The sequence below is a fragment of the Corvus kubaryi genome, unplaced genomic scaffold, assembly GCF_017639235.1.
Source record: "Corvus kubaryi isolate FWS band 111438036 unplaced genomic scaffold, C.kubaryi_AGA036_p1.0 71, whole genome shotgun sequence".
Lineage (NCBI taxonomy): Eukaryota > Metazoa > Chordata > Aves > Passeriformes > Corvidae > Corvus > Corvus kubaryi.
The window spans coordinates 1,420,674-1,443,283 of record NW_024582059.1 but is presented as its reverse complement, the minus strand read 5'-3'; the positions used below and the strand labels follow the sequence as shown (position 1 = coordinate 1,443,283).

At 37.1% G+C, this 22,610-nt stretch overlaps 1 protein-coding gene across 2 annotated transcripts in view; it reads left to right on the top strand.

Moving 5' to 3' along the window:
- Window positions 1–22,128, top strand: part of CENPE (centromere protein E) — a 34,835-nt gene extending 12,707 nt beyond the window's left edge. Inside the window, exons 18-41 of one of the 2 annotated variants that reach the window (XM_042049998.1) lie at window positions 1,199–1,273; window positions 1,525–1,647; window positions 2,006–2,140; window positions 2,724–2,901; window positions 3,360–3,514; window positions 4,529–4,843; window positions 5,680–5,991; window positions 6,186–6,344; window positions 7,169–7,378; window positions 7,927–8,217; window positions 8,324–8,482; window positions 9,274–9,516; window positions 10,387–10,587; window positions 10,670–10,816; window positions 12,995–13,207; window positions 14,426–14,635; window positions 15,187–15,396; window positions 16,494–16,715; window positions 17,365–17,568; window positions 18,183–18,295; window positions 18,818–18,915; window positions 19,472–19,631; window positions 20,041–20,291; window positions 21,129–22,128. In XM_042049998.1, the coding sequence (XP_041905932.1) occupies window positions 1,199–1,273; window positions 1,525–1,647; window positions 2,006–2,140; window positions 2,724–2,901; window positions 3,360–3,514; window positions 4,529–4,843; window positions 5,680–5,991; window positions 6,186–6,344; window positions 7,169–7,378; window positions 7,927–8,217; window positions 8,324–8,482; window positions 9,274–9,516; window positions 10,387–10,587; window positions 10,670–10,816; window positions 12,995–13,207; window positions 14,426–14,635; window positions 15,187–15,396; window positions 16,494–16,715; window positions 17,365–17,568; window positions 18,183–18,295; window positions 18,818–18,915; window positions 19,472–19,631; window positions 20,041–20,291; window positions 21,129–21,226 (4,482 nt within the window). In that variant the 3' untranslated portion in view covers window positions 21,227–22,128. Of the gene's footprint in view, window positions 1–1,198; window positions 1,274–1,524; window positions 1,648–2,005; window positions 2,141–2,723; window positions 2,902–3,359; window positions 3,515–4,528; window positions 4,844–5,679; window positions 5,992–6,185; window positions 6,345–7,168; window positions 7,379–7,926; window positions 8,218–8,323; window positions 8,483–9,273; window positions 9,517–10,386; window positions 10,588–10,669; window positions 10,817–12,994; window positions 13,208–14,425; window positions 14,636–15,186; window positions 15,397–16,493; window positions 16,716–17,364; window positions 17,569–18,182; window positions 18,296–18,817; window positions 18,916–19,471; window positions 19,632–20,040; window positions 20,304–21,128 lie in introns of both variants that reach the window. The other variant, XM_042049997.1, reaches the window with a different exon arrangement.
- Window positions 22,129–22,610: the final 482 nt, after the last annotated feature.

The following is a 22,610-nucleotide window of genomic DNA, read 5'->3' as shown; positions in this document are numbered from 1 at the left end:
GTATTGAAACATGGATGTATTATTCCATTTCTTTCCTGATACCTTTGCTGGACATTACTCATGCACATTAGTCTATGTAATATTCTCTGATCATGACACTAATGTTGAAGTTTGTTACATCCTTTTGCATTGCTATTTCAGGTTACAATTTAACAATATCACTGCTTGTTTGCATTGTGTTCCCTACAATGGTTTATGGATCTTAAAGAAAATTGATCTATAAAATATTATCATTTAGCTTGCGTTTAAGATTCTTTTTAGAAGATGATTTGTATGCTAGACTGAATGTGCTATCTTCCATGTTTAACAAATCCTAAATTACAGTTTTCCCCTGCAAAGCTTTTGGGTATCTAATAACAGATGCAATGTCTGAAGTAGTTTCCATTGCAAGCATTGCTTTTTGAATTATTTGTTTTCAGATATCTGAAGACAGTCCATAAAATGTAAGCATTTATTGATATCCATGTAGCAGATTAATTACAGCAACACTGAAAGGTCACATACTTCACCAAATATTAGATCAAATATATCAGTTTACACAGGTAAACTACATTGGAATACTCACAGGAGAGTGCTTGTTTTAAAGCCTTTCACTGATCTTAAACTTGCAGATTGGATTTTCTTACCTTTGCTTGTGACTATACATAAGTACTTGTAGATGAGTGCTTATTGTAAAACTTTTCTCACAAAGACCAAAAGAAAGAAATTGAAAAAGCTCCTATCTGGTCGTCTACTTGTGACTTCTTTAAGAGAATGCCACTGACTGTGTTCATGGCTTGTTTCACTTCTCATTCCTGTTAGTGAATAGATTAAATCATAAATATCTGCACTGTGTCATAAAAAGCTGCTTAACATGACTAGAATTTGAAGTATCTTATCTGTACAATTTCTGCATTAATTGCTTTGATCACATTGCTCTTGCTTGTCAAACTATTGCAGATTAAATTGTACTTGAATCCTTTCTAATTACTGGGAAGCTAAACCAGAGCTTTGCATCTCATCTCTCCATTTTGAAAGGATACATAGCATCGTGCTTTGTAGCTGTTTAAGTAGATGTGTGAGTATGTACACGGTTTGCCCACTAATAAAAAAGAAAACAGAAGATAGACCTGGCTTGTTTTTATGGTGTTGGCAACTAAAACTACGGTGTGGGTGCTTTCTAACATCCTCTGCAATTTTGCTTTAATTTGCTCCACAGATTCAACTAATGCATGAAATTACCAACTTAAAGAATCTTGTTTCAAATGCTGAAGTGTACAATGAGGAACTTAAGGTGAGCCTCTCCATGAATTTGCAGGTAGTAAGACTTGTATGAAATGTGCCTGGTCTGTTTAGCTCAAAATACCGCATCTGCTGAGGACAAGCTGGACATCATTGGGCTCTGGTTAATCTGACCAGCTATAAGGAGGATATCTCTAAAAATCATGAATGCTTTCCGTGTAGGTTTTGATAAATTCTAACCTGAAAAACCAAACTGAGCACTAGAAGCTTCTTTCCCCCTTTTTTTTTCTCCCCATCTTTTAGGCAGAAATAAATTCTAAACTGGAACAGCTGAAAGAGAAAGAGAACAAAATAAAAATACTACAGAATCGTGTAGAAGAATTACAAAAAGCAAGAGTGGAACAAAAGGAGACATCTTTCTCAGTGGTAAACTTGAGTTTTCTAGTGGATTGAGAGATCACTTTGGTTTTCCTGAGTTGAATTAAGTTTAGGTATAACCTGGGTATGATAAGCATCTGCTTCCCCAGAGATGTGTTAGGATATTTTGTTTTACAAAGCTTAAAATGCTAATTACTACATATCATACAGCAGTACTCTGGGGAAGTCAAGCTATGGGAAACACTGTTCTTTATCCCATCTCTCAAACAGCCTGCTACTCTTCCTCTTAATGTAAACTTACTGAGTTTTCTAAGCCTGCATTTACGTTTCAACCACAGTAAAATGAACACCTTTGCTTTATGATAGCTATATAGTTTTTTACTTCTTTGAGTATTGTCTTTTTCAGGGAGATTCTGATAAACTAATTGAGGAAATTCAGCAGCTGAACAAATCCCTCTTAGACAGTGAAGCTGTAGCCTTGGATGCCAAAAAGGAATCTGCTTTTCTCAGAAGTGAAAATTTGGAGTTGAAGGAGAAGATGGCAAGTACTTGTTGAACTGCATTTATAGCTGTAGCAAATGCTTCCAGACTAGTGAAGAAGGCCACCAGTGTGGTGGAACACTAGTTAGTAGCTTTCTCCAAATACTTGAAGTAATAGTTTTATTATGCAATTTGTGGAAAATGGGTCTTCAGGAAAGAGATAAAAAGAAAGTAAAGGCTTTTTCCACAGGAGTGGGTGGTTAGTTTTAGGTTTGCCAGGAGAGAGAGTGAGCAAAGAAACAGTCTTTAAGGCATTATTAGGACATAAGACTTCAGACCTAATTTTACCAGAGAACAAAGAAGAGTAAGAGAGGTGAACTCAGAAGTGGTATGGAGCTTACTTTGAGCTTTGAAAGAGTAAAGACAAAATACAGCAGCAGTTATGGCCCTGACCTCTAAGGTATGTTTTGTTACAGGATTCTGACAGGAATGCAGTTGTTAAATTCTGCCTTATTCTGCCATATTTGTCAAGGTCAAAGCTGGTCAGAGTGACAACAGAAAATGTACCAGATGCATTATTTAAATGTCAAGCACAAAGACTTTTATTTTGTGTGTGACTTGCATGTTGTATTGTTTTCCTGAAGAATGAACTCTTAAATAACCACAACCAAATGCAAAAGGATGTTCAATTATACCAAAGCCAAATAGAAGCGGGAAAAAGCAGTTACAGAAAAATGCAAGCTGACTTGCAGAGAGAGCTGCAGTCTTTATTTCAAGAAAACACAAGACTGACTTCGCTCATGGAGGGTAAAGTTCCAAAAGGTACTGTTCCATGTGGTGCCTTTTCCCTGCTCCCCCTCTCCTCCCTTTCCCCTGTAATGGTGGGAGGATAGGCAAGGCTTTGGCTCTTGTCTTCCTCAATACTTGGAGACTCTGTCAGTATAAATATACTGGGGTATCTGGTATTGTGGGCATGGAGTAACTACTTGAGCGGTTCCTTGAACTTTTTGGAAGACTTCAGTTTACAGATGGGTTTGTATTTTGCACAGTCAAGTTAATTGAGGTTGTTGGAGAGAATCTAAAATAAACTGGATATCAACCAAACAAGTGCTGACAGAATTCAGACCAGGAGCTTAGTCTTTTAATTATTGGCCACAGTAAAATATACTTTTCTGGAATTATAACGATATGACATCCATATACATTATAAGTCTTCTGCTTAATTTAAAACATGCTTTTTTCTCTTGCATTTGCTAATTAGTCTAAACTTAATTCTCTAGATTTGCTCTCTCATGTGGAGCTGGAAAAAAAGGCTGCTGACTTAAAAGGAGAACTAGAAAATGCTTTGAAAGAGAATGCACTCCTACAAAAACAAGTAAATGAGCTATCAGAATTTCAGTCTCTACCAAATACTGTTGAGATGCAGAAGAAAGAGGTAAAACAAAATCTAACCTTTTTTTTTGGTTTTGTATTGTACTTCACTGGTAATGTACTAATGGAGGCCTATTGGATATGAAGTTTTAAAGCCAAAAGTTGTCATAAGTCAACCTGAGATTTTACAGTTAAGTTTGTTAAATTGTTGCTTCTCAGATATTTCATATTTGTAGCTAGGAGTAAGTTTAAGATCATATTTTTAGTCACTGTCTACTATAATTGATCATGATTTTCTAGTCCAACCATTTGCATGTTTATTTGCTATGGTCACCATTGATACCTGAATGTATAGTCATAATGGTGTTTCATCCTGGACACTATTCTAAAACTGGGGTTTTTTGTCTAATTGGGCAAAGAGAAAATGTCAAGATCTCTTAGCAAAAATTCTGCTTGAGAAGTGAGAGATTTACCTTGCAAATTCTGGAAAACTTGTTAGGAAACTTTTTTATTTCCTGGCAGGTAAGGGCTTAGTAGACTAAGTATGCTGTATATGTTTTAAAGGGTTTGTTTGCAAACACTTTCTAACTTTCTTTGTCCTAAGAATCCCTTGCTACTAAGCATGTGCAGGTGAAAATTATTCAGGGGAAGTAATCTACAAACTCATTAATGCTTTGCAAAAAGTTCCAAACCCTCAAGGGGCCTACTTCCACTAACCAGCAAAGCATAATTAGATGTTAACAACTTCATCTCTGTATCATGAAGAAAGTATTGATACATGTAAATATTCCGTTTAGGAGTCCAATCTTAGCTCAAACATAGGAAATGGGAAGTATTGAAGAATATCTGAAGAGTTAGAAGAGACTTTTCAAGACTTGGGAAAGGGCTTGACTGTCTTCCTTGTCTTTCAAAGATCCTTTGCTAGACAGTTCCCTCCCAACAAAGTAAAACCCAATGTATTGTGGTGTATGTTTGCCTGTACTTTATTTCCTGTATCTTCACATGTACCTGTTTTTTATTAGGTAGGTATGACAAATACTGATTTAGACAACACTCTATATTGTTTTTCTGTTGGCAGATTGTTGAAAAATGTGAGGAGTTACGCTTATTAAAATTGGAAAATGAAAAGTTGCTTTCTGAAGTAGCTGATAATGAAATGAGACTTAAACACATGACTGAAGAAATTGAAAAATCAAAAGACAATCTAGCAGATGCACAACTGAAATATGTGAAGTCTGATCAGCAATATGTAGCAGTTAAACAGCTCCATGAAGAAATAGAAAAAAAATACATAGCTGCATCAGAAACCAATGAACAAATGAAGCTCCAAATAGAATGTCTGCTGAAAGAAGCACAAGAGTCTAAAACAACTTTGGATGAAGTGAAATTAGAGGTCAGTGTCAGCTTGTTCCTTTTTACATATGAGACTTGAGGAATTAATTCATAGTGTTAAAAAAAAAAAAAGAGGTTTTGGAGAAATACTCTTAAAAGGTATAAATGACAATATCACTGACTTCCTCTGGCATGAGTGGATATTACTTATTCTGTGCCAGGGGTATAATGCTGAAGGATTATGCAGCTCTGTCCTCCACACAGCTCAATGGTCTCTTTTTGCAGGTAAAGAAATACATGTTGCTCCAGGTTCTCATTCTGTATTCAACCTTTTAATTCTTCTTTTCCTGTTCTTAAGTAATATCTTTATTACGTAATTTTTTTTTTCCCATCAATGCTGCTCACACCTACTCTATATAAAGTCATAGAAACAAAGTTTCCTCATTAGGAACTGGAGACCTTTCAGAACAGAAGTTCATTCAAACTAGAGAGTATAGCCACAGAAATTTACCTTTAGAAAGGAAAAATAAATATTAAAATATTTAAGAAGAAAAGGAAGTTAAAGATACATATTTTTGACAAAGCTTTGGGTACTGCTATGGTTGTCATATTCCAGCTATGGTTTTGATAACTGCTAATCTATGCTACAGTTTCATGTTAATGCTGTGTTTTAGTAAGAGTTTTGCTGCTAAGGAGCAATCACAGGACAGTTCCATAAACAAATGCTTATTTAATGTGGGCAAGAGTATAAGCAGTGACTTAAAGAGAAATTACAAACTTGCTAGCTAGCATCTCTTATCCTTTCTAAGCTCATAAAAGGATCTGTGAGAACACGTACACATAATGGGGTTCTGCATTACAATGAAAGTGTCTGGTCTTTTCCTTTGCAACCTAAAGCTCTCCAGCAAAATGAAAGAACTGGAAGAAAAAACAGCAGAGCAAAAACAACTTCTTGAGCTAAGAGAAAATCTTATTCAAACTCAGCAGAAGTTAAATGAAATGGAGCAATTAAAAGAGCAAGAAAGGATTAGTGAATTGAGACTGGAGACCAAGGATTCAGAGGTCCAGGCAGTCTTGCAGCAGCTTGCTGAATGTCAGGAAGAAATAAAAACTTTAACCCAGCAAAGAGATGACCTGAAGCAAAAAGGGGAGTCTCTCCAAGCTGAGACAGAGCAACTCAGAGAGGATATAAAGGACACTGTTTCAATGGTAGGAATTTTGCATTTTTAGCAATAGATCATACATATTAAGAAGAAGCTTATAATTTTAATAAGGTATATTAAAATGTATAGGATTGGGAGTTTGTGTGGTTGTTTTTAATCAAGGAATGCTTACTAACATTACAAAATATTTGTTTTTTCTTTGTAAATTTTCTTTGTACAATTTTCTCTCATATTCTTAAGAACATCTTGGCACAAGAAGATCTGAGAAATACACAAAATTCTCTGAAGGAATCTCAGAATACTGTCAAGAAGTTGGAAAAAAGTATTTCTGAAAAAGAATCTCAGATTCTGAGTGTTGAAGAGGCACGAGGGAAAACCATTAAAGAACTCCAAATACGGGTAAAACTTTATGCGATAATTACAAGAAGCCCAGTTAATCTTCTTGTAGTCTCTTCTGCATGTCTTTCTAGGCTCTTCGTAGCAAGTGGGCAAGAAAATAGTACTGCCTAATCCAAGTATTTACCAGCTGCTGCTGTTTCTGGAGAGCTTCAAGATGTAATGTGCACTCTAATAAACCTCTGCTTAACTCGTGTGCCCCATGGTTATGGATTTGAGTGGTGGCATTGGATGGGGAAATGGAAGAGGAGATAAGGGTTACTTAAGTGTAGAAATGAGGCTAATGGTTTGTAGCAGTCCCAATGAGAAGTGCAACACATGATTGTCAATGGCAGCTCACATCCCAACATACAGAAGGCTGCTGAAATGGTTTTTGTGCCTATTTATTCAATAATTGGCAAAGAAGGGTGCTGAGAATATCGTCTGGTGCTCCCCTGGCACAGTTAATCTGGTGGGAGAATCCACAGTACAGGAGATGGGATTTTTGTTGAAGGGTGTTAGCTACCTGTAAGTCAATGGTGGTGGATTCAGAATTTGCATGCTTTGGAACAGACGCATAAAACATAATCCAATAGGTTGATTCTTTGGCTTCTTCCTTTCAGACATTTTCTAGATAAAAATCTGGCAAATATTACAGAAGATACTACCAAACAGAATTTAAACAAAACATGTGGTAAAGGCCTAAGACTTGGTTTTGGAGCTCTTCTACTTTGGTTAAAGTGGTTTGATGTTAAAAATACTGGAGGAGAGTGAATCAGACAAAGCTTTGGCATTTAATTTTGTTTTGAATTGATGGAAATGCTGTCCTTCACATATTTTTTAAACAGATCTCAGAAATGACAGAAGAAATGAAAATCATCACATCAGAGAGAGATCGGCTTGCTGAGGAAAAATCCAAAAGTAACAGCTGTAGAGAGAGTGATCAGCTTCAGGTGCAAAAGGAACAAATCATTTTCCTTACCCAAGAGAACCGTTCATTGCAGGAGAAGCTGGAGATTTTACTTTTGAAAAAAGAAGAGTTTGGGGAAGGAACTCTGGTAATGATGCAAAAGCTGTAATGGAAAGCTTGCTTATTTAAATTTTCACTTGAGTGAAATAATTGCAAAAGACACTGCAGAAAAGGGCATGGTACTTGACTGTACCTCATTAAGTTTATTATGTACCTCCAAGTTTATTGTGGTTTACCTGAGATATACCCCAGCCATATTGGTTTATATATATATATAGACATCTAGTAGGAAAATGACTGACTGTAAATAGAATATTAACTTGATAGAGGATAGTAATGATCTGTACTGATCTGCACAAGAATGTTCTATAATTAAGTAGCTGAAGGTAAACATTACTCATCTAGGAAGGGTGGTTCTGCTTTTTTAAAGCATAGGAAGAATTGACTTTTTTCCTGGCAGCAAAAGGGACATCATAACCAACACTTCCTGTAACTGGATGTGCTGATTACACCTCTGTGTGTGTGTTTACAGCAGTGCCCCTGTTTGTTGTACATAATCAACCTGTCAAAGGTGTCAGATAAGCTTCTCCTAAAGCTACTTCCTGAATGTGTTGACTTGCATCTCTTACAAAATAGATACCACAGATGCAAGGACAATCCATGGAGCAAGAGTTGTTTCTTCTGAGAGAAGAGCTGAGCCAGGCACAAAAGAAATTGCATGAAATGGAGGAAGCAAAGGCCAATGAATATCAAGGAGAATCTGAAAAAATGGAGAGAACAGATGTTATTCCAAAACCACATGACTATGAGGAAGTGAGCACCCAGACAGAGAGAGATGATGTTGATGATGGTTTTAAAAAGCAACTGGAGAATCTCCAGAATGAGAGAGACCAGCTAAGAGAAACTATACAGGAGACAATTAGCAAGGTAATAAAAGCAGTCCTCTTCCTGGAGGAGGACAGCTTTAGTGGATTTCTCCCTTAGATTTTGGAAGTGTTGCTCAGGTGTTAATGTACTTTAATTGTGTCCAAAGAACTCACAGATGCAGGAGGAGTTGAGATGTACTCGTGAATCTCTTGGACAACACCAGGAGACTATTGTGGAGCTGAAAGGAAGCATTTCAGAGAAAGAAAATCAGCTCTCGAAGGCACAAGAGGCATTGAAGGAAAAAACTGATGAACTGCAGCAGAAGGTCAGAAGCAGTTTTGTCAAGGAAAGCAGGAGTTCAGTCGGGTTTGGCAGCCCATGTCTTCTGCAAACTTCAGTTTGTAGGGCTCCAGTAAATGTGATAAAGAAACCTATGCTTTATAACTAAGTATGTCTTGCTGCTGAACGACTGAATGTTGTTTGGAATCAACAATGCACTTTGACCTCTGTGCGTTTTCCAGTCTTGAACTTTTTTCCTTCTAATAATGTAACTGTAATGTAATAATGTAGCTGTGCCATTCTAAAGATCCTTGAGCAACTTTAAGACAGCTTAGCTCATTTTTTAATTTGTTGAACTACTATAAATTTGTTCTCTGCTTATTATTTTCATGTCTGAAGCCAGTGTGGATTTTAGGCTTCATTTTAGCAAACAGTAATGTCTCTTATCTACTGTGGATACAGCAATTGAGGCATTTTTATGGATTTAGAATGCCTTGCATGTTTTTCCATGTTTACTCTGACCTATCACTGAGGCAGAAGCACTGACATTTGATTGGCTTTTAGGCAAAGTCGTTACATCTCTTTTTAATTACTATACCAGGAAACCATTGGGGATGTCTTCCTCAAAACAATCCATTTACAACAACCCACGTGTACAGACAGTGCTTCTGAGTGATGATCCAATAACACTCTTCAACACAAACCTGATCGCTGGGACAAGAAAATTTAGGAACTCTAGAATGTTACTGGTTTTTTTTCTCCAAAGCATCAAATTCTTTTTGCCCATGCAAGAGGTGATTACAAATATCAATGCTGGTTTTGATTTGTTCTTTCCAGCTCACTGAAGTCACTGAAAACCTGACTCGTGTCTCAGCTGAGTATGGCAAGCTACTGGCAGAAAAGGAACAAACTGAAAGAGCAGTGAATGAGCAAGTGTGTCAGCAGCTGGAGAGAATCACTTCACTTAACAAGGAGAAAGATGAGCTACAGCACATGGTAGAGACATATAAAGAAAGGGAAGAACATTTGTTAAAGGTTCAGAGGCGGTCACAGATTTTGGAGGACAGCCTAACAAGCAAGGTGAGGGCTTTTGGTGTTTAGTCACTATTTTGTATTCTGATGTTTTATTCCCAATGTGCCAAACTTTTGCTCAACACAAATCTTACTTAATTTTTAATTCTCAGCACATCATTTTTATGGTTGGTAAATGAACATGGGCGAAGGATTTTTTCTAAGTTTCTTTATTGATGTTTATTAATAGCACCCTCAACTGGTCTCAGCTTTGTAATGAATGTCACTTTTTCAGATGAGTGCAGGTTTCATGTAATGTAATGTAATAATCAGCAACTGTACCTGTATTCTGACCTTAACTGGCACTGTGTAGACAGTGTGAATTGAAGTGGGTTTTGAATTCTTGGTGCTTTGCACACTCTCTGAATAATAGACGTTGTTTGGAAGTCTTGCACTTAGCTCTTGCCAACTCATTCTTATTGTAGTCTTTAGTTTTGAGCTTTTCACCTGCCAAATTCTTGCTTTGTAGATCAACGAGTATAATTGTGGATTACTTCAGTTTAGCAGGTATTACTCTTCAGTAAAGGAAATATAAAGATATTGTCCATTTTTTATGCTCATCTTCTATTTATTTCAATTTTCTTGTGATACGGACAGAGGTTGATTGCCTTTTCCTTTGATTCCTCTTGCTTTACAGAAGACGAAAGCTGACTGAAGTAGACTTTTTTGGTTGTCATGCTATTCCTCTTCCTTGTAAATTCTTTTTCTGAGTTTCTAGAACACCAAAATTATTTTTAAACATTTCTTGCTGGTAGTGTGAATTTTAGTATTAAAAATTATGATTTTTGTATTTGACACAACTGATTTGAGTACTTCATAGAGTATAAAGATCACAATCACCAAATTGTGATTTGTGTTTTTCTCCACTATTTTCTGTAGATTCAACAATTAACTGAGACACTAAATAGCATATCATGTGAGAAGGACCAGTTATTAACTGAAAGAACTAGTCACTCTTTCCAACTTAAAGAACAAATCTCATCAGTTAATCAAGAAAAAGATGAGCTACAGAAACTTCTTCAGGATGTCAGGTCTGAGCGGGACCAGCTCAAGACAGAATTGCAAAGAAATGCTGAGATGGTTAGTATTGCAGTTTGCATACCTGAGTTCTTCATAACTTCTCGTCTTGAATAGTACTTAAATATGCATGCTTTTATTTTAGTGTGCTGAAACAAAGGCAAAACTGGAACGTGCTTTAGAACAACTAAAGCAGAGAAACCTGAATAATATGTCTGTTCTGGGAAACCCGGTGGATATTGCAGAGCAGGTGGCTGATGATAGCTTGAAAGAAAAAACCTTGAAAATTAAGGTAAGTTTATTTTTCTGCTTGTTTTAAGGATCCATATAGGAACTTACTGAGACTTGCCATGGAGCATAAGTCTTTTATGTATTATGTATAAAATGGTTTGCATATCTTGCTAAGATGCTGCATACCCATGGGATCAGTTGATTTGCTGTTGCTGTTCAGTGATTGCACATCTTGCGTCAACTGAGTTCAGTTTAATGTTCACAGAACATCTCACTTGCTTTCATTACTGTCCAGCCACCCCAATGAACATAACTAGTCGTGTAGGATCATAGAATCATTTAGGTTGGAAAAGACCTCTTAGGTTATAGATTTCAACCCTTAAACCAGCACTGCCATTATCACTGCTAAACCATGTCCCTAAGTGCCAGATGTACACATCTTTTAAGTAGCTCCAGGGATGGTGATTCCACCACTTCCCTGGTGGTCTCAGCCTATTCCAATACTTGACAGCCTTTTCAACTGAGAAATTTTTCCTAATAACCAGTCTAAACCTCACCCAATGCAGCTTATCACTTGTTACTGGAGAGAAGAGGCCAACCCCCACCTGGCTACACCCTCCCTTCAGGCAGTTGTAGAGAGCAATAAAGTCTTCTCGCAGTCTCCCTTTCTCTAGGCTAAACAATCCCAGCACCCTCAGCCACTCCTCACAGGACCTGTGCTCCAGACCCTTCTCCAGCTCCATTTTCCCTCTCTGGACACTCTCCATCATCTCAATGTCTTGTAGTGAGGGGCCCAAAACTGAACACAGGATTTGAGGTGTGGCCTTGCTAGTGCCAATCCCTTTCCTAGTCCTGCTGGCTGCATTATTCCTGACACAAGCCAGGATGCCATTGTCCTTCTTGGTCACCCAGGCACATGCTGGCTCACGTTCTGCCAGCTGTTGACCAGCACCCCCAGGTTCTTTCCTGCTGGGAAGCTTTCCAGACACTATTCCCTGAACCTGTAGCACGGCATGGGCAGTTGTGACCCGGCAGTTCACCTTGCTGAACCTCAAACAGAAGCACTTTGCCACTCTGGTTTTGTAAAATCCCCCCAAATCCTCCCTTCCATTATTCCCCATTAAATAATAAATTGGTATCAAATAAATTAATTCCATTAAAGCGCTTCTGCCCTCAAAGCAGGAATTCCTCAGACCTTTTGCTAGTTAACTATCCTGAGTATATTTTCACAGAGATATGAGAAGTGCTAGTAACCTACCGAAAGCCAGAATAAACCAGGATTTATGAATGTGTATGACACGCTTTAAAGTGCACTATCATTGTACTGCAGTCTACAGATGAAATCTGCAGGTGCAGCAGATTTAGATATCACTCTACATGGGGCAAAGAAGCCCAGAGTGCTTCTTCAGTTAATACCAAAGTGGTAAGGAACCAAACTGCAAAAATCAGTCACTTGTAGCTTTCTCCATTCTTGCTGTATTTCTATCCTACATCAGCAGCAGGGAGATTATAATGAGGGAAGTTAACATCAGCTGATCCCTTTTAAGAGCACTCTCCCCTTCTGACTTCTGTGATAGGTGGGATCTTGTCTGCCTCTTCCCAATGTTCCAATGTTTTTACTGTGAGGTGAAGAGTTAAGAAAACTGGTGAATCGTGGTTCTTTCAACTAACAACTAACAATGGAGGGAGTATGCCAAGGGAGTGTTATACTTATGTTAAAATGTGTAACATAGACATGACTAAAGGTGATACTGGGTCTTCAAGCCTGTAGCACTACTGAGCCTGCTCACTGCTTGTTCACACCTTCCTTTCCATGGCACAGTGCTAGGACCCACTTCATGAGCCCTTTCCTTCAAGAAAGGAAAAGTAGATAAACTTGGGAGTCCATCCTGAGGGAAGGCTAGTTGGCAAACTTGTGAACAGGCAATAATTTATTTTAATGCCTAATCTACAAGTCTTGAGGTGGACAGGCAATCTAAACCACAAAAACAATTTGAGCTTGTGAAATGACTTGCTGGAAAACTAAGAAAATACCTGGTTTTGTTCCTAGATTAGTGTTCTTGTCATATCCCTGTGGCAAGTCAAAACTGAAGTCTTAATCCTAATACTTCCTGTTGTAAAACCAATACCTACTGTAGGAGCTAGTCCTGGAGTCAGGTCATTTATTTTACATTTCTGTTTATAGCTAATCACACTTTTCCTTATTGTGATCAAACTTATTTGTTTCTCTTGCGTTTAGGAGCTTCTTGAGAAATTCCCAAATATGGGGAAGAGATATGAATGTCTCTCTACAATGTCTCTTAAGCTGAAGAGTGAACTGAATAGTCAGAAAGCACTGATGGCTGTGATACTGCCTCAGCTGCCATTGGAGCAGAGTAAACAAGTCAAAACACTTCAAACTAGAAATGAGGAAATGAACAGTCGTCTCCAGAAGTTATTGACCAAATTGAAGGTACCAACTTAAAATGCTGGATATGTGGATGCTTCATATCGCTTGGGTTTGGGTTTTGGGGGGTTTTTTTAATAAGCTCTCAATGGTAACAGCTAGGATTTTATATATTCAAGCTTTGGTTATTAAGAATCCATACATTGGAGAAAATAAGTTGATAGTAATTGCTTTACAATCTTAGATAACTGGAACTACTTAGTTATGTAAATCAAACTTAGTTTTTAATTGTAGTTCAGCTGCTTTGCACAGTATTATTTCATTAATATTATTCCGTTTTAATTGGGAAATAAAATTTTCTTTCTGTACTCTATAAATCAAATTATAGATGACTAAGTATGTATTTCTTTGTGGGAGAAAGAGACATGCAAGCTTGCTTGGAGATGCATGCTTGCTCTGTAAGACTACCCAAGTAGTTTGATGATTCTACAGCCTTGCAGATCTTCCCCAATTTGGAATCAGTTTCTCCATTGGACTAAAATTATCAGCAAAAAGGTTAAGGGTAGTTGGGAAAGAATTCCTGTAAACACATGCAGAAGTACAGTAAATGATAAAGTTTTTTTCTGTTTCTTTATTTACCATGAGATATTAAGGGATGGGGTTTGTTTTTTTTTTTGTTGGAGCAGTGGGGGGAAACATGCACAGGCCTGGAGAGAGGGGGTGAGGTTCTTGAGAGTCAGTCATGTCTATAAATATCCATTAACTTAGACATTGACCTAATATTCCAAAGAGCCTCATTTTATAACCTAACTCAGCCATGTTAGGTTTATTTTTTTCCATAGATGGCTTTTAACTTTCATGGTTAAAGATGTTCAAGATTCAACTAGTGATCTCTGCTAGAATAAAGTCTTAAATCTGCACAGTGATATTATTCTTGTAGATCATCTCCACCTTTCACAACTCTTAAGAGAAAATAAATATAACAAAGAATACTTTGCTTTTCAAAGTCTAGATTTGTGGAAGGCTGTCTAGAGCCTTTTAGACTTTTTGGCTATTTTTGAAGCTTAAAAAAAAAAGTGTACTGGAAAAGTACTGTCTCAGCTAAAAGGCTTATATGCCATTGCTATAATGCACATGTGAAATTAATTTTCTTAGTCATGTGTTAGTTATCTGGGACATTTACAGGCTCAGAGTAAATAGATGGAATTATAAAATACAGTTTTAGCTGGATGCAGGGCACCATTTAAAACATGCACACTGATACATCCTGTGCTTCTGCAACAGGTTCTGTTCAGTGCTGTTTGCTCAAAGAAAAGAGAATATCACGCTACTGTTCACAAGTATGAAACGGAATTGCTTAAGGAAAAGAGAAAACAAGATCACCTACAATCCCAGATTCAATGTCTCAGGAAGATTTATTTGAAGCAGAATGAAGTATCATCTCAAGAGTTAAACAGCAGTGAAGGGCTGAAGAGTTTTCACTTGGATGCAGAGGTAATATTTGGGGGGAAAAAAAAATAGACATGAAGACTCATTTCAAGGCATGGGGTCATGTGGTGGTGGGAATCTAATGGCATTTTAACAGATAATGGGCCTATCTGTTAAAACTTAAGGGGGTAAAGGAATAGAGCTATTTTTTTATGCTACTAGCTCTATAATATGAGGATTTTGCTTAGTAAAGGGGTTGAAAGTAAAACTAATAGGTTAGAAAATAGTGGGAATGTTATTTACTTATTTGCCCTATAAAATACATACTTGCCAATACCAAGAGGACTTGTTCTAAAACAATGAAATTTTTGCTAAAAATCACTTTTTTTTTTTCCCCTTCCAGCCTGCTCCAGAATGTAGATTGTCTTCTTGCTTTCCCAACAGGGTGTAATTTTAAGTATAGCAAATATAGCAAATCTCCTTTTATATGATAATTAGATACTAAAACAGACTTCTTGCTATACTGATAGCTGAGAGGACAGAAAGTATATTTAGACAATGTGATAATCAAACCAGTACTTAAATTTTAATTCCCTTTTTTTTTTTTTTTTTTTAAGAGCATTCTCAAAGATGTATCAGAAATGGAATGTGAACTTCTCTGCATAGAAGCTGAGTTACAGCAGGAAGAAAGTGCTAGAAAAGAAACAATACAGTTCTGGGAAGCTTGTTCAGGAACTCACTGGGATGCAGAGGAACTGAAAGAAGAACTAGAGAAAGATAATGAAAGGCTTTTGCAAGTCTTTAAATTCTGGAGTCCTAAAGTAAAGGTAAAATTAAATGTTATAGAATTAGATATGTATTTTGTGTAAGCACTCTGCAAATGCCTGTGATTGAAAACAAAACACAAAAAAGGCTCTTAAATGATCATTCATTTATTATCAGCACTTACTCATACTTCAACTGTAAGCTGTAGGAATACTTAAAAGACTTTTAAAGATTCCTCGAGCATCTGAACTTGGAAACTTGCTTTCTGAAAGACTTTCTAGGTAATAAATGGGAGGGGATGTGGAATTGTTTATTTGGGGTTTTATTAGTCTGAATTCTGGAAAATGTTGCTTTTCTTGCTAAACTTTATCAAAAACTACCTTAGCCAGTTTTAAAACTCAGCTGAAATTTATATTCACACTCCTTCCTTTCATCTGCTTATCTCTTGTCTCTTTTGGAAACCTGGGTAGCATTTTTCAGGGTTTAGTGAATCATGAACAGGATTTCACAAGATTTCATCTTTCTGATTAAATCTTAAGTTTACCCTATTTTAAAAAGTTTCTTCTATAGAGAGTCAATAGCCAGTCTTGACTTCTTTGGGATTTTGCAGTGTTGGCAAGGTCTTTGGAGGAACTTCCTGACCCTAATATTATGTGGGTCAAAGCTTTTAACAAACAAACAAAAATCTAGTAAACATGGTCATTTCCTGACGATTGTGAAGTTTTCATTTAACTGATGTGTTAAACATGTGGGTTTCTAGAATAGCCCAATGTGTAGGTTTAGTTTCCTTTAGTCACTGAATACATTCTAGTTAAAAAATCTGTGAATAATTATGGTTTTCTGTTACTGACATTCAAGAAGTCTTTCCAATATACTTCCTTCGTTTCTCTAATATACTTGTTAATGCAAAAATACTGGTAAACCTGCAATACACTATCATCTTCTCTTGTGGCCCTTCCTGCCTCCCTCTCTCTCAGAAATGAAACAGTTCTTTTGAGTGTTACTGATACCATTTCTGACAGAAGGCATTTTCAAATGGGGCACTGAAACAAGAATGTGAAAATAATACAGCAAATACTTCCTGTTTCTTCACTTGCCTTATTTCTAGCAAATTAAAAAATTATTTTAAATTATTCTGTATGATGCTACTGATTTTCAGATACTCCTTGAACTTGCTTCAGAGCTGGATGCCAGAACTGCAGATTATAGTAAAAATGCTGATGTTGAATTGAAACAGAGAAAAGAGAAAAATGAAGAGTTGCTTCAGGATCTAAACACTCTAAAAGAAAAACTGGCCCCCGGTGGCTCTGCCAGCCTGGCGTTAGAAGAAGAAAATTATAGGCTTCATAATAAACTAAAGGTTGCAGAACAAGATAAAAAGGTACCAATTCTTGTTTCTAAGGAATACTTCTTTGATGCTTGCTTTCTAAGTGAGATTAGTCCAAACTGAAAATAAGGATTGATGGCAACTGTAAATCTATGCCACCACAATACAAATAGCGTACACTTTATTTTAGTAGCTCTTTTATTTCCAAAGTGGAACTTTGAGCTCTTGCCTGTAATGTGATTATTTTAATTGCCTGATTTCTGTACACAAAGAGATAGATGTTCAGTTTAGAAATTCATATGAAGTGTTTTCGTTTGCTTTTGAAGTATTGACTTTAATAGGGTGATACTCTTGATGCTTCCTGTAAGTATATGGTATTCACTCTGTCAGACATGAAGCTGGAGAAGAATTCTCTATTTAATCACAGGAATTGAGGACTCATTTTCTCCCTCCTATTTTTTATGTCACAGTTACCCTTCTCCAAAGCACTTTTTCTTTTCTTAGACTTGAGTGTTCTAGACTATTAAAAGGTGACACAAAACAGTGACCTGGACATGAAGAATTGCCATAGAGCCTGTAGTGTTGGATTTTTTGTATGGTTTGGGTTTTTCCTTGTTTTTGCTAAGAATATGACCATGTGCTGTTACTGTTACTATCTGTTGACATAACTGCTCATAACTGATTGATTGATATATCTCAATAGGTTATGGAAGTAAAAATTCAGAAGTTAGAAAATGTAATTAATGAAGTAGGAAAAAGTGTCAAAGAGAAAGATGACAGGATAAACAAGTTACAAGCACAGTTAAAAATAAGAACAGAGACGAGCGAGCTCACCCAACTGCAAGCCAAACTGAATGAGATGGATAATTGCCTCAGGACTGCCTTAACAGAGAAGCAGAGTCTTCAGGTATGAGCAAAATACTTCACTCTTCTCTCTCCCCTCTGATGAAAGACACAAAGCATGCTTGACAACAGTTGTAGGTGAAATGTAGCTGTGTATAGTGAATGTATTTGTTGTGTATGGCATTCCCAGAGTACAACACTCTGCCTGGCTGTTTAACATTCTACCTGTCAGTTTCACATTCCACCAGTGCAACCTTCAGTGACAACATTTAGAACCCATATTACAATACTAGAAACTAAATGTGTCACTTGTATGTGATGCATTTCTGAAACATGTTAAACATTTTAAAACATGTTAAATGGGAGCATGAACTGTTTATTCCGTGTGATATATTTGCACGCTACTTTAAAATTCCCAGATTTTTATCTGCATGGAAGTCAGCAAAACTTGTTAAAATATGACTGCATGTATACAGCAGAGTACGATACCAACTGCTACTATAGTGCTGGTTGCTAAGGTGAGCCACCTTAGTGAAAAATAACTTCCCACTCCTAGTCTTGTCCCGCAAAATCTAGCAGTCTAAATCATAGTAAAGATACAAGGTAAACAACCCTTACTTTCATTGTTAAGTAACAAGCCCTTATTTGTACTTGTATTTGAAAATATTTTGTTTTCAGGCAAAATTAGATAAAGGTGGTGAGCTGTACAAAGAAGAAATTGACCGTCTCAAAACACAGTTGGTAAAATGTGATCTGGAAAGAATGAAACAATCCAACTCCTTTGAAGTGAAGTAAGTTCAAATCTTATCTTCTTACAATTCTCAACTACTTTATTCTTAGCTTCTACTTCCCTCTTCATTTTTCCCACACAATAAGAAGTAAGCATTCAGCTTGAGGTGCTGTAAGATTTTATTGTCATTAGAGAAAGTAAAATCTATGTGCACCTTGGGTTGCTTCCAAAACTCCTTCCCTATACACCCACCAAAATTTCTCAGCTAACCATGTCCAGCCATAAATGAAATAACTGTTCTGACAAAAGAAGTCAAGGGGAAAGCAATAATTGAAAGCACTCTCTACTTCACTGGAGAGAAGGGGTACACCAAAAATAATTAGTCCAACTTTTGGGTTCCCTTTACCTAAAATCTTTGTGCACTTTACATAAAATATAACTGACAATCAGGTTTATGTAGTTTTTCTTGTATAACTTGGGTGTGTCTTGTATTTGATAGCTCATTGGAATTCAACTGAAACTGTAATAACTATTAAACTAAGGTTTTCTGGATCTTTTTTTCCTCCCTTCCTGCCTCATATAGACTTGCTAATTATAAAGCCCTTGCAGAACACCAAGAACAACAGCTAACAAAGCTAAAAGAAGAACTGAGAAGAGCACACCAAGAGCAAGATGTTACTGGTAAATTCAAGATAAATATAAGGGACTCTTTCATGTTAAAACTTTGAGGTTAAATGGTTAAAGACCAGATCGAGATGCAGCCTTGTACCTCAAAGGGTATGAGGAGAATTGGGTGTGTTGGAAGTTGAGATGGAAAGCAGACTACATTAGCTGCATATAAACTGCATTAGAATCACAGCAGTTCTTGAGTTTTTCTCAAGCCATGTTTGCCCTTGTGGAGGGATAAGCTTGCAGTGGTGGTAGCTCATGCTGCCACTTTTTCCTTTGACATATGAATACCTAGTTCTAATCAAAGCTATGACATACTTGAAACAATAACTATTTCACCTCTAAGTGGCCCAGTGAAGAATCTTTTATGTTTCTTAGTATCTCCCTGGCAGTGTGAGTACTTGCAGGTGTGTTTTGTGTAGAAAAAGAGTAACTGTTGTAATGACACTTGTAACCCAGTGAGGTTTCACATGTAAGACCAAAAGAAGGAATAGGCTAAAAAATGCATTGGTTAGTTTTAAGCACTCTCCAAATAATGCACACACACATGTATAAATCTGTTTTCCAGTGCTGAAAGAAGCAGATCCTCAGCAATCCCAAATACCTCTTACATGTGGTGGTGGCAGTGGTATTGTGCAGAGCACACAAATACTTGTTCTAAAATCTGAACAAGCTAAGCTACAGAAAGAGAACTTGCACCTGAAGAAACAAAATGACCTTCTACTAAAGTAAGTGGAAAGCTGACTAGCAACATGTCAAATCATTTGTTGTATTTAACTATGTACATCATTAGTGTTTCTTTCTGGGAGACCTATAGAAGTGAGTAACCATTAATTTTAGATTTCACATCATAAAGTTTTACTCAAAGCTAGTGTTTTATGGCTTATAAAGGCCTTTTGAACTTTAATTGATTACTTTCCTAAGAATCTGTTAAATGCTGGAAGATACACTTGAACTGTATGTTGGAAGAAATTTTAGCTTAAAAAAAATTCCCCTGAAACCAAGATACACAGCTACTGTATTGCCATGTCTGTGATGTGTCATCTGAAAATATAGAAATTGTCTGTTCTCCAGGAATTTTTCCTTAGAGTAAACTAACTTTTTCTTACTTAAATGCTGGTTTTTTTTTCTTTGCAGTGGTGAACTTCAACTGAAAGAGGAACTTAAGAAATGGAAAGAGAGAGCAATAAAATGGAGAGAACGATCCTTAAGAGAAACTACTCGAGAGACAACACCAAAGTCTCCTAAGAAGACAGTGTCATATTTCTTTAAAGAGCAAATGCCTTCACCCTCCAAGGAAACTGTTTCTCAGGAAATAGTGACTCAGGACCTATCAAAGCCTCTGCCTCTGACTTGTCCAACAAATTTCTTCGATAATTCCAACTTGGGTATGCTAACAGGTAACACAGTGTCCTATAACGTTCTGAAGATGCAAACTGTAGGGGATGGCCTGAGTTGAGAGTAAATGCTGTACTTACATATTCAGACCTGAAATGTGAATAAGTTTTCCTGCATGGTTTTTCATCTGACTGTTGAAAAACTGACCATCTGAGCTGTGAAGCTTCTGTATGCTCTACAGAATCAAAATACCAAAATGAATTCTTCAGCCCCTGAAGGATATGCAATTTTTTCCTTTTCTGCAGTGGAAGTGTTGATGAGTGACTTTTTAAAGTGAATCAGCAAAATATTGTTATTAGATAGCTGGTGGTCTAAAATGTTCTGCTTTTTAACTGTACATTGGTTAAGCACAGACTTCTGGTAAAAGTATATAAAATTAACTGCTGGTTAACTTCTTTCTGAAGTTTTTCAATGGTAGGCTTTAGTCTTTGATGTTCCATCTGCTACGCTGCCTGGCTCCAGCTGCCATAATAGCTGCTTTGATGAGAACTCCTGTTTCTCAGCCCCACTTCAAATTTCTTATATCTGGCCTGCTGACTTTTGGTGACCTGCCCTCATGCTTCTCACAGGTCTCAGAAGGCCCCAGCAGACAAGTTGAAGAGTTAGCCAGTTTTTGAGGTATTAATAGTAGACTTCCAGAAAGAACATGACTCATTGCTGGTTTTGTGATGGCCCACTTGGTAATAGGACAGCTTTCCTCAAAACACAAAGCTCCTCAGAGGGAAGCTTTGATAGCTAATATATAAAACACTAGTCAAGATTAAATCACTGTATTCCTGCTGCTTGTCTAACTGAGAAAGGCTTCAATATTCTTGTCTTCTGTACAGATACACGACCTGCGGGCACAGAGTCCACAGAAGAACATCTTAAGCACTGGTTTGGGACTTCAGACAAAGATACAGCCCCTGATTGCAGCACCCAGTAAAGATGCTCTGTTGTAAGCTGCCCTTGCAGTGGCTACAGCCAGGATCTGCATATACAGAAGAAAATTGCTGCAGGTTAAAAGCCATCAGCCTCTTCCATCTTTGCTGTCTTGGGAGTTGCTACTTCCCACAACTGGGAAAGCTAGAATGTGAGGACAAAAATGGAAAACCAGACCTGTTGCCCCACAACCTGCTGCTCTGCTGATGTTCTACTTTCATGTTTTGATCTGGATTTTTTTGTTGGCAAAGAGAAGCTAATGTATTGAAGAAAAAAATGGGAAAAGGAATGGATCACAAACTAATCTACTGTGAAACTCCTCAGTCTCACACTTGTCATTCTCTCATTACTAAAACAGCCATTTTCTGGGGTGTTGATATTTGTATCTTCAGAGTGCTGTTGCTTGGCAAGAAATATTCTTTTTGTTTCTTAGCATGTGGTTTTTGGCTTAAAAAAAGCATGGCACAACAGAAACTGCATTTTCACCACAATCTTGACCTCTTTGGACACTGTACCCGAAGTTACTGATCTTCTGTTTGTAGAGCAAACAATCAAGGGTTCCTCTTAAACTTCTTTAAAGTTTCTGCAGCTCAGGCAGTTATGGTACCATGAGTAACTTTGAATTTTGCATCATTTTTCAATATACCTGTCAGGAGTTGTGTATTGGAGTTTTTTTAATAATAAGTAATGGACTTAACACTTTTCTGCTTCTCTAGTGAATGGAAAACAAACCAGAACATTGGGGCAAGATGGACTCCCTTATTAACCTACTTATCTGTATTCTGAGACCTACATCTTGTATGTTTTATGTAAGAAATTTTAATTTGACAATAAATTCTTGTGATAAATGTGTAAAAATGTTTTTGCTGTTCACTTGTGCTATGATCCAAGGATGTTGATTACAACATTCAGTGTCTAAATGTTACCAAATTACTATCTTTAATACTGATTTCATCACTTCCATCATTATTATGCTTCTTGTCTCTGTGCCCTATAACCTTCCACAGCAATTACTTGTGCAAAGTTTACTGTTACACAAGTCTGTTGTCAGAGTTTTACTTAATTCTTTTGAGTCTGTCAGAAAATGGCTGAAGTGTAAAACATATATCCTCCTCCCTTTCCTCTCCCCCATCCCCTCCAGTGCTAACTAAACAGGAATTGGGCACTCGGAACCTGAAATCAACTCCATTAAGGATGAAATTGTCATCATGAGATGAGAAAGTCATACCTAAGAAAGTTACCTACATCAAAAGCATCCTCCTTATTTTAGAGGAATAAAGCTTTCAGGGATGCTAGGTCCTGTTTGGGTCACCCAAACTGACAAGCAAATGGCTACACTGACGTATTCCTGAGCATTCAGCAGTTACTGGAATTGGGAGAGTCACATG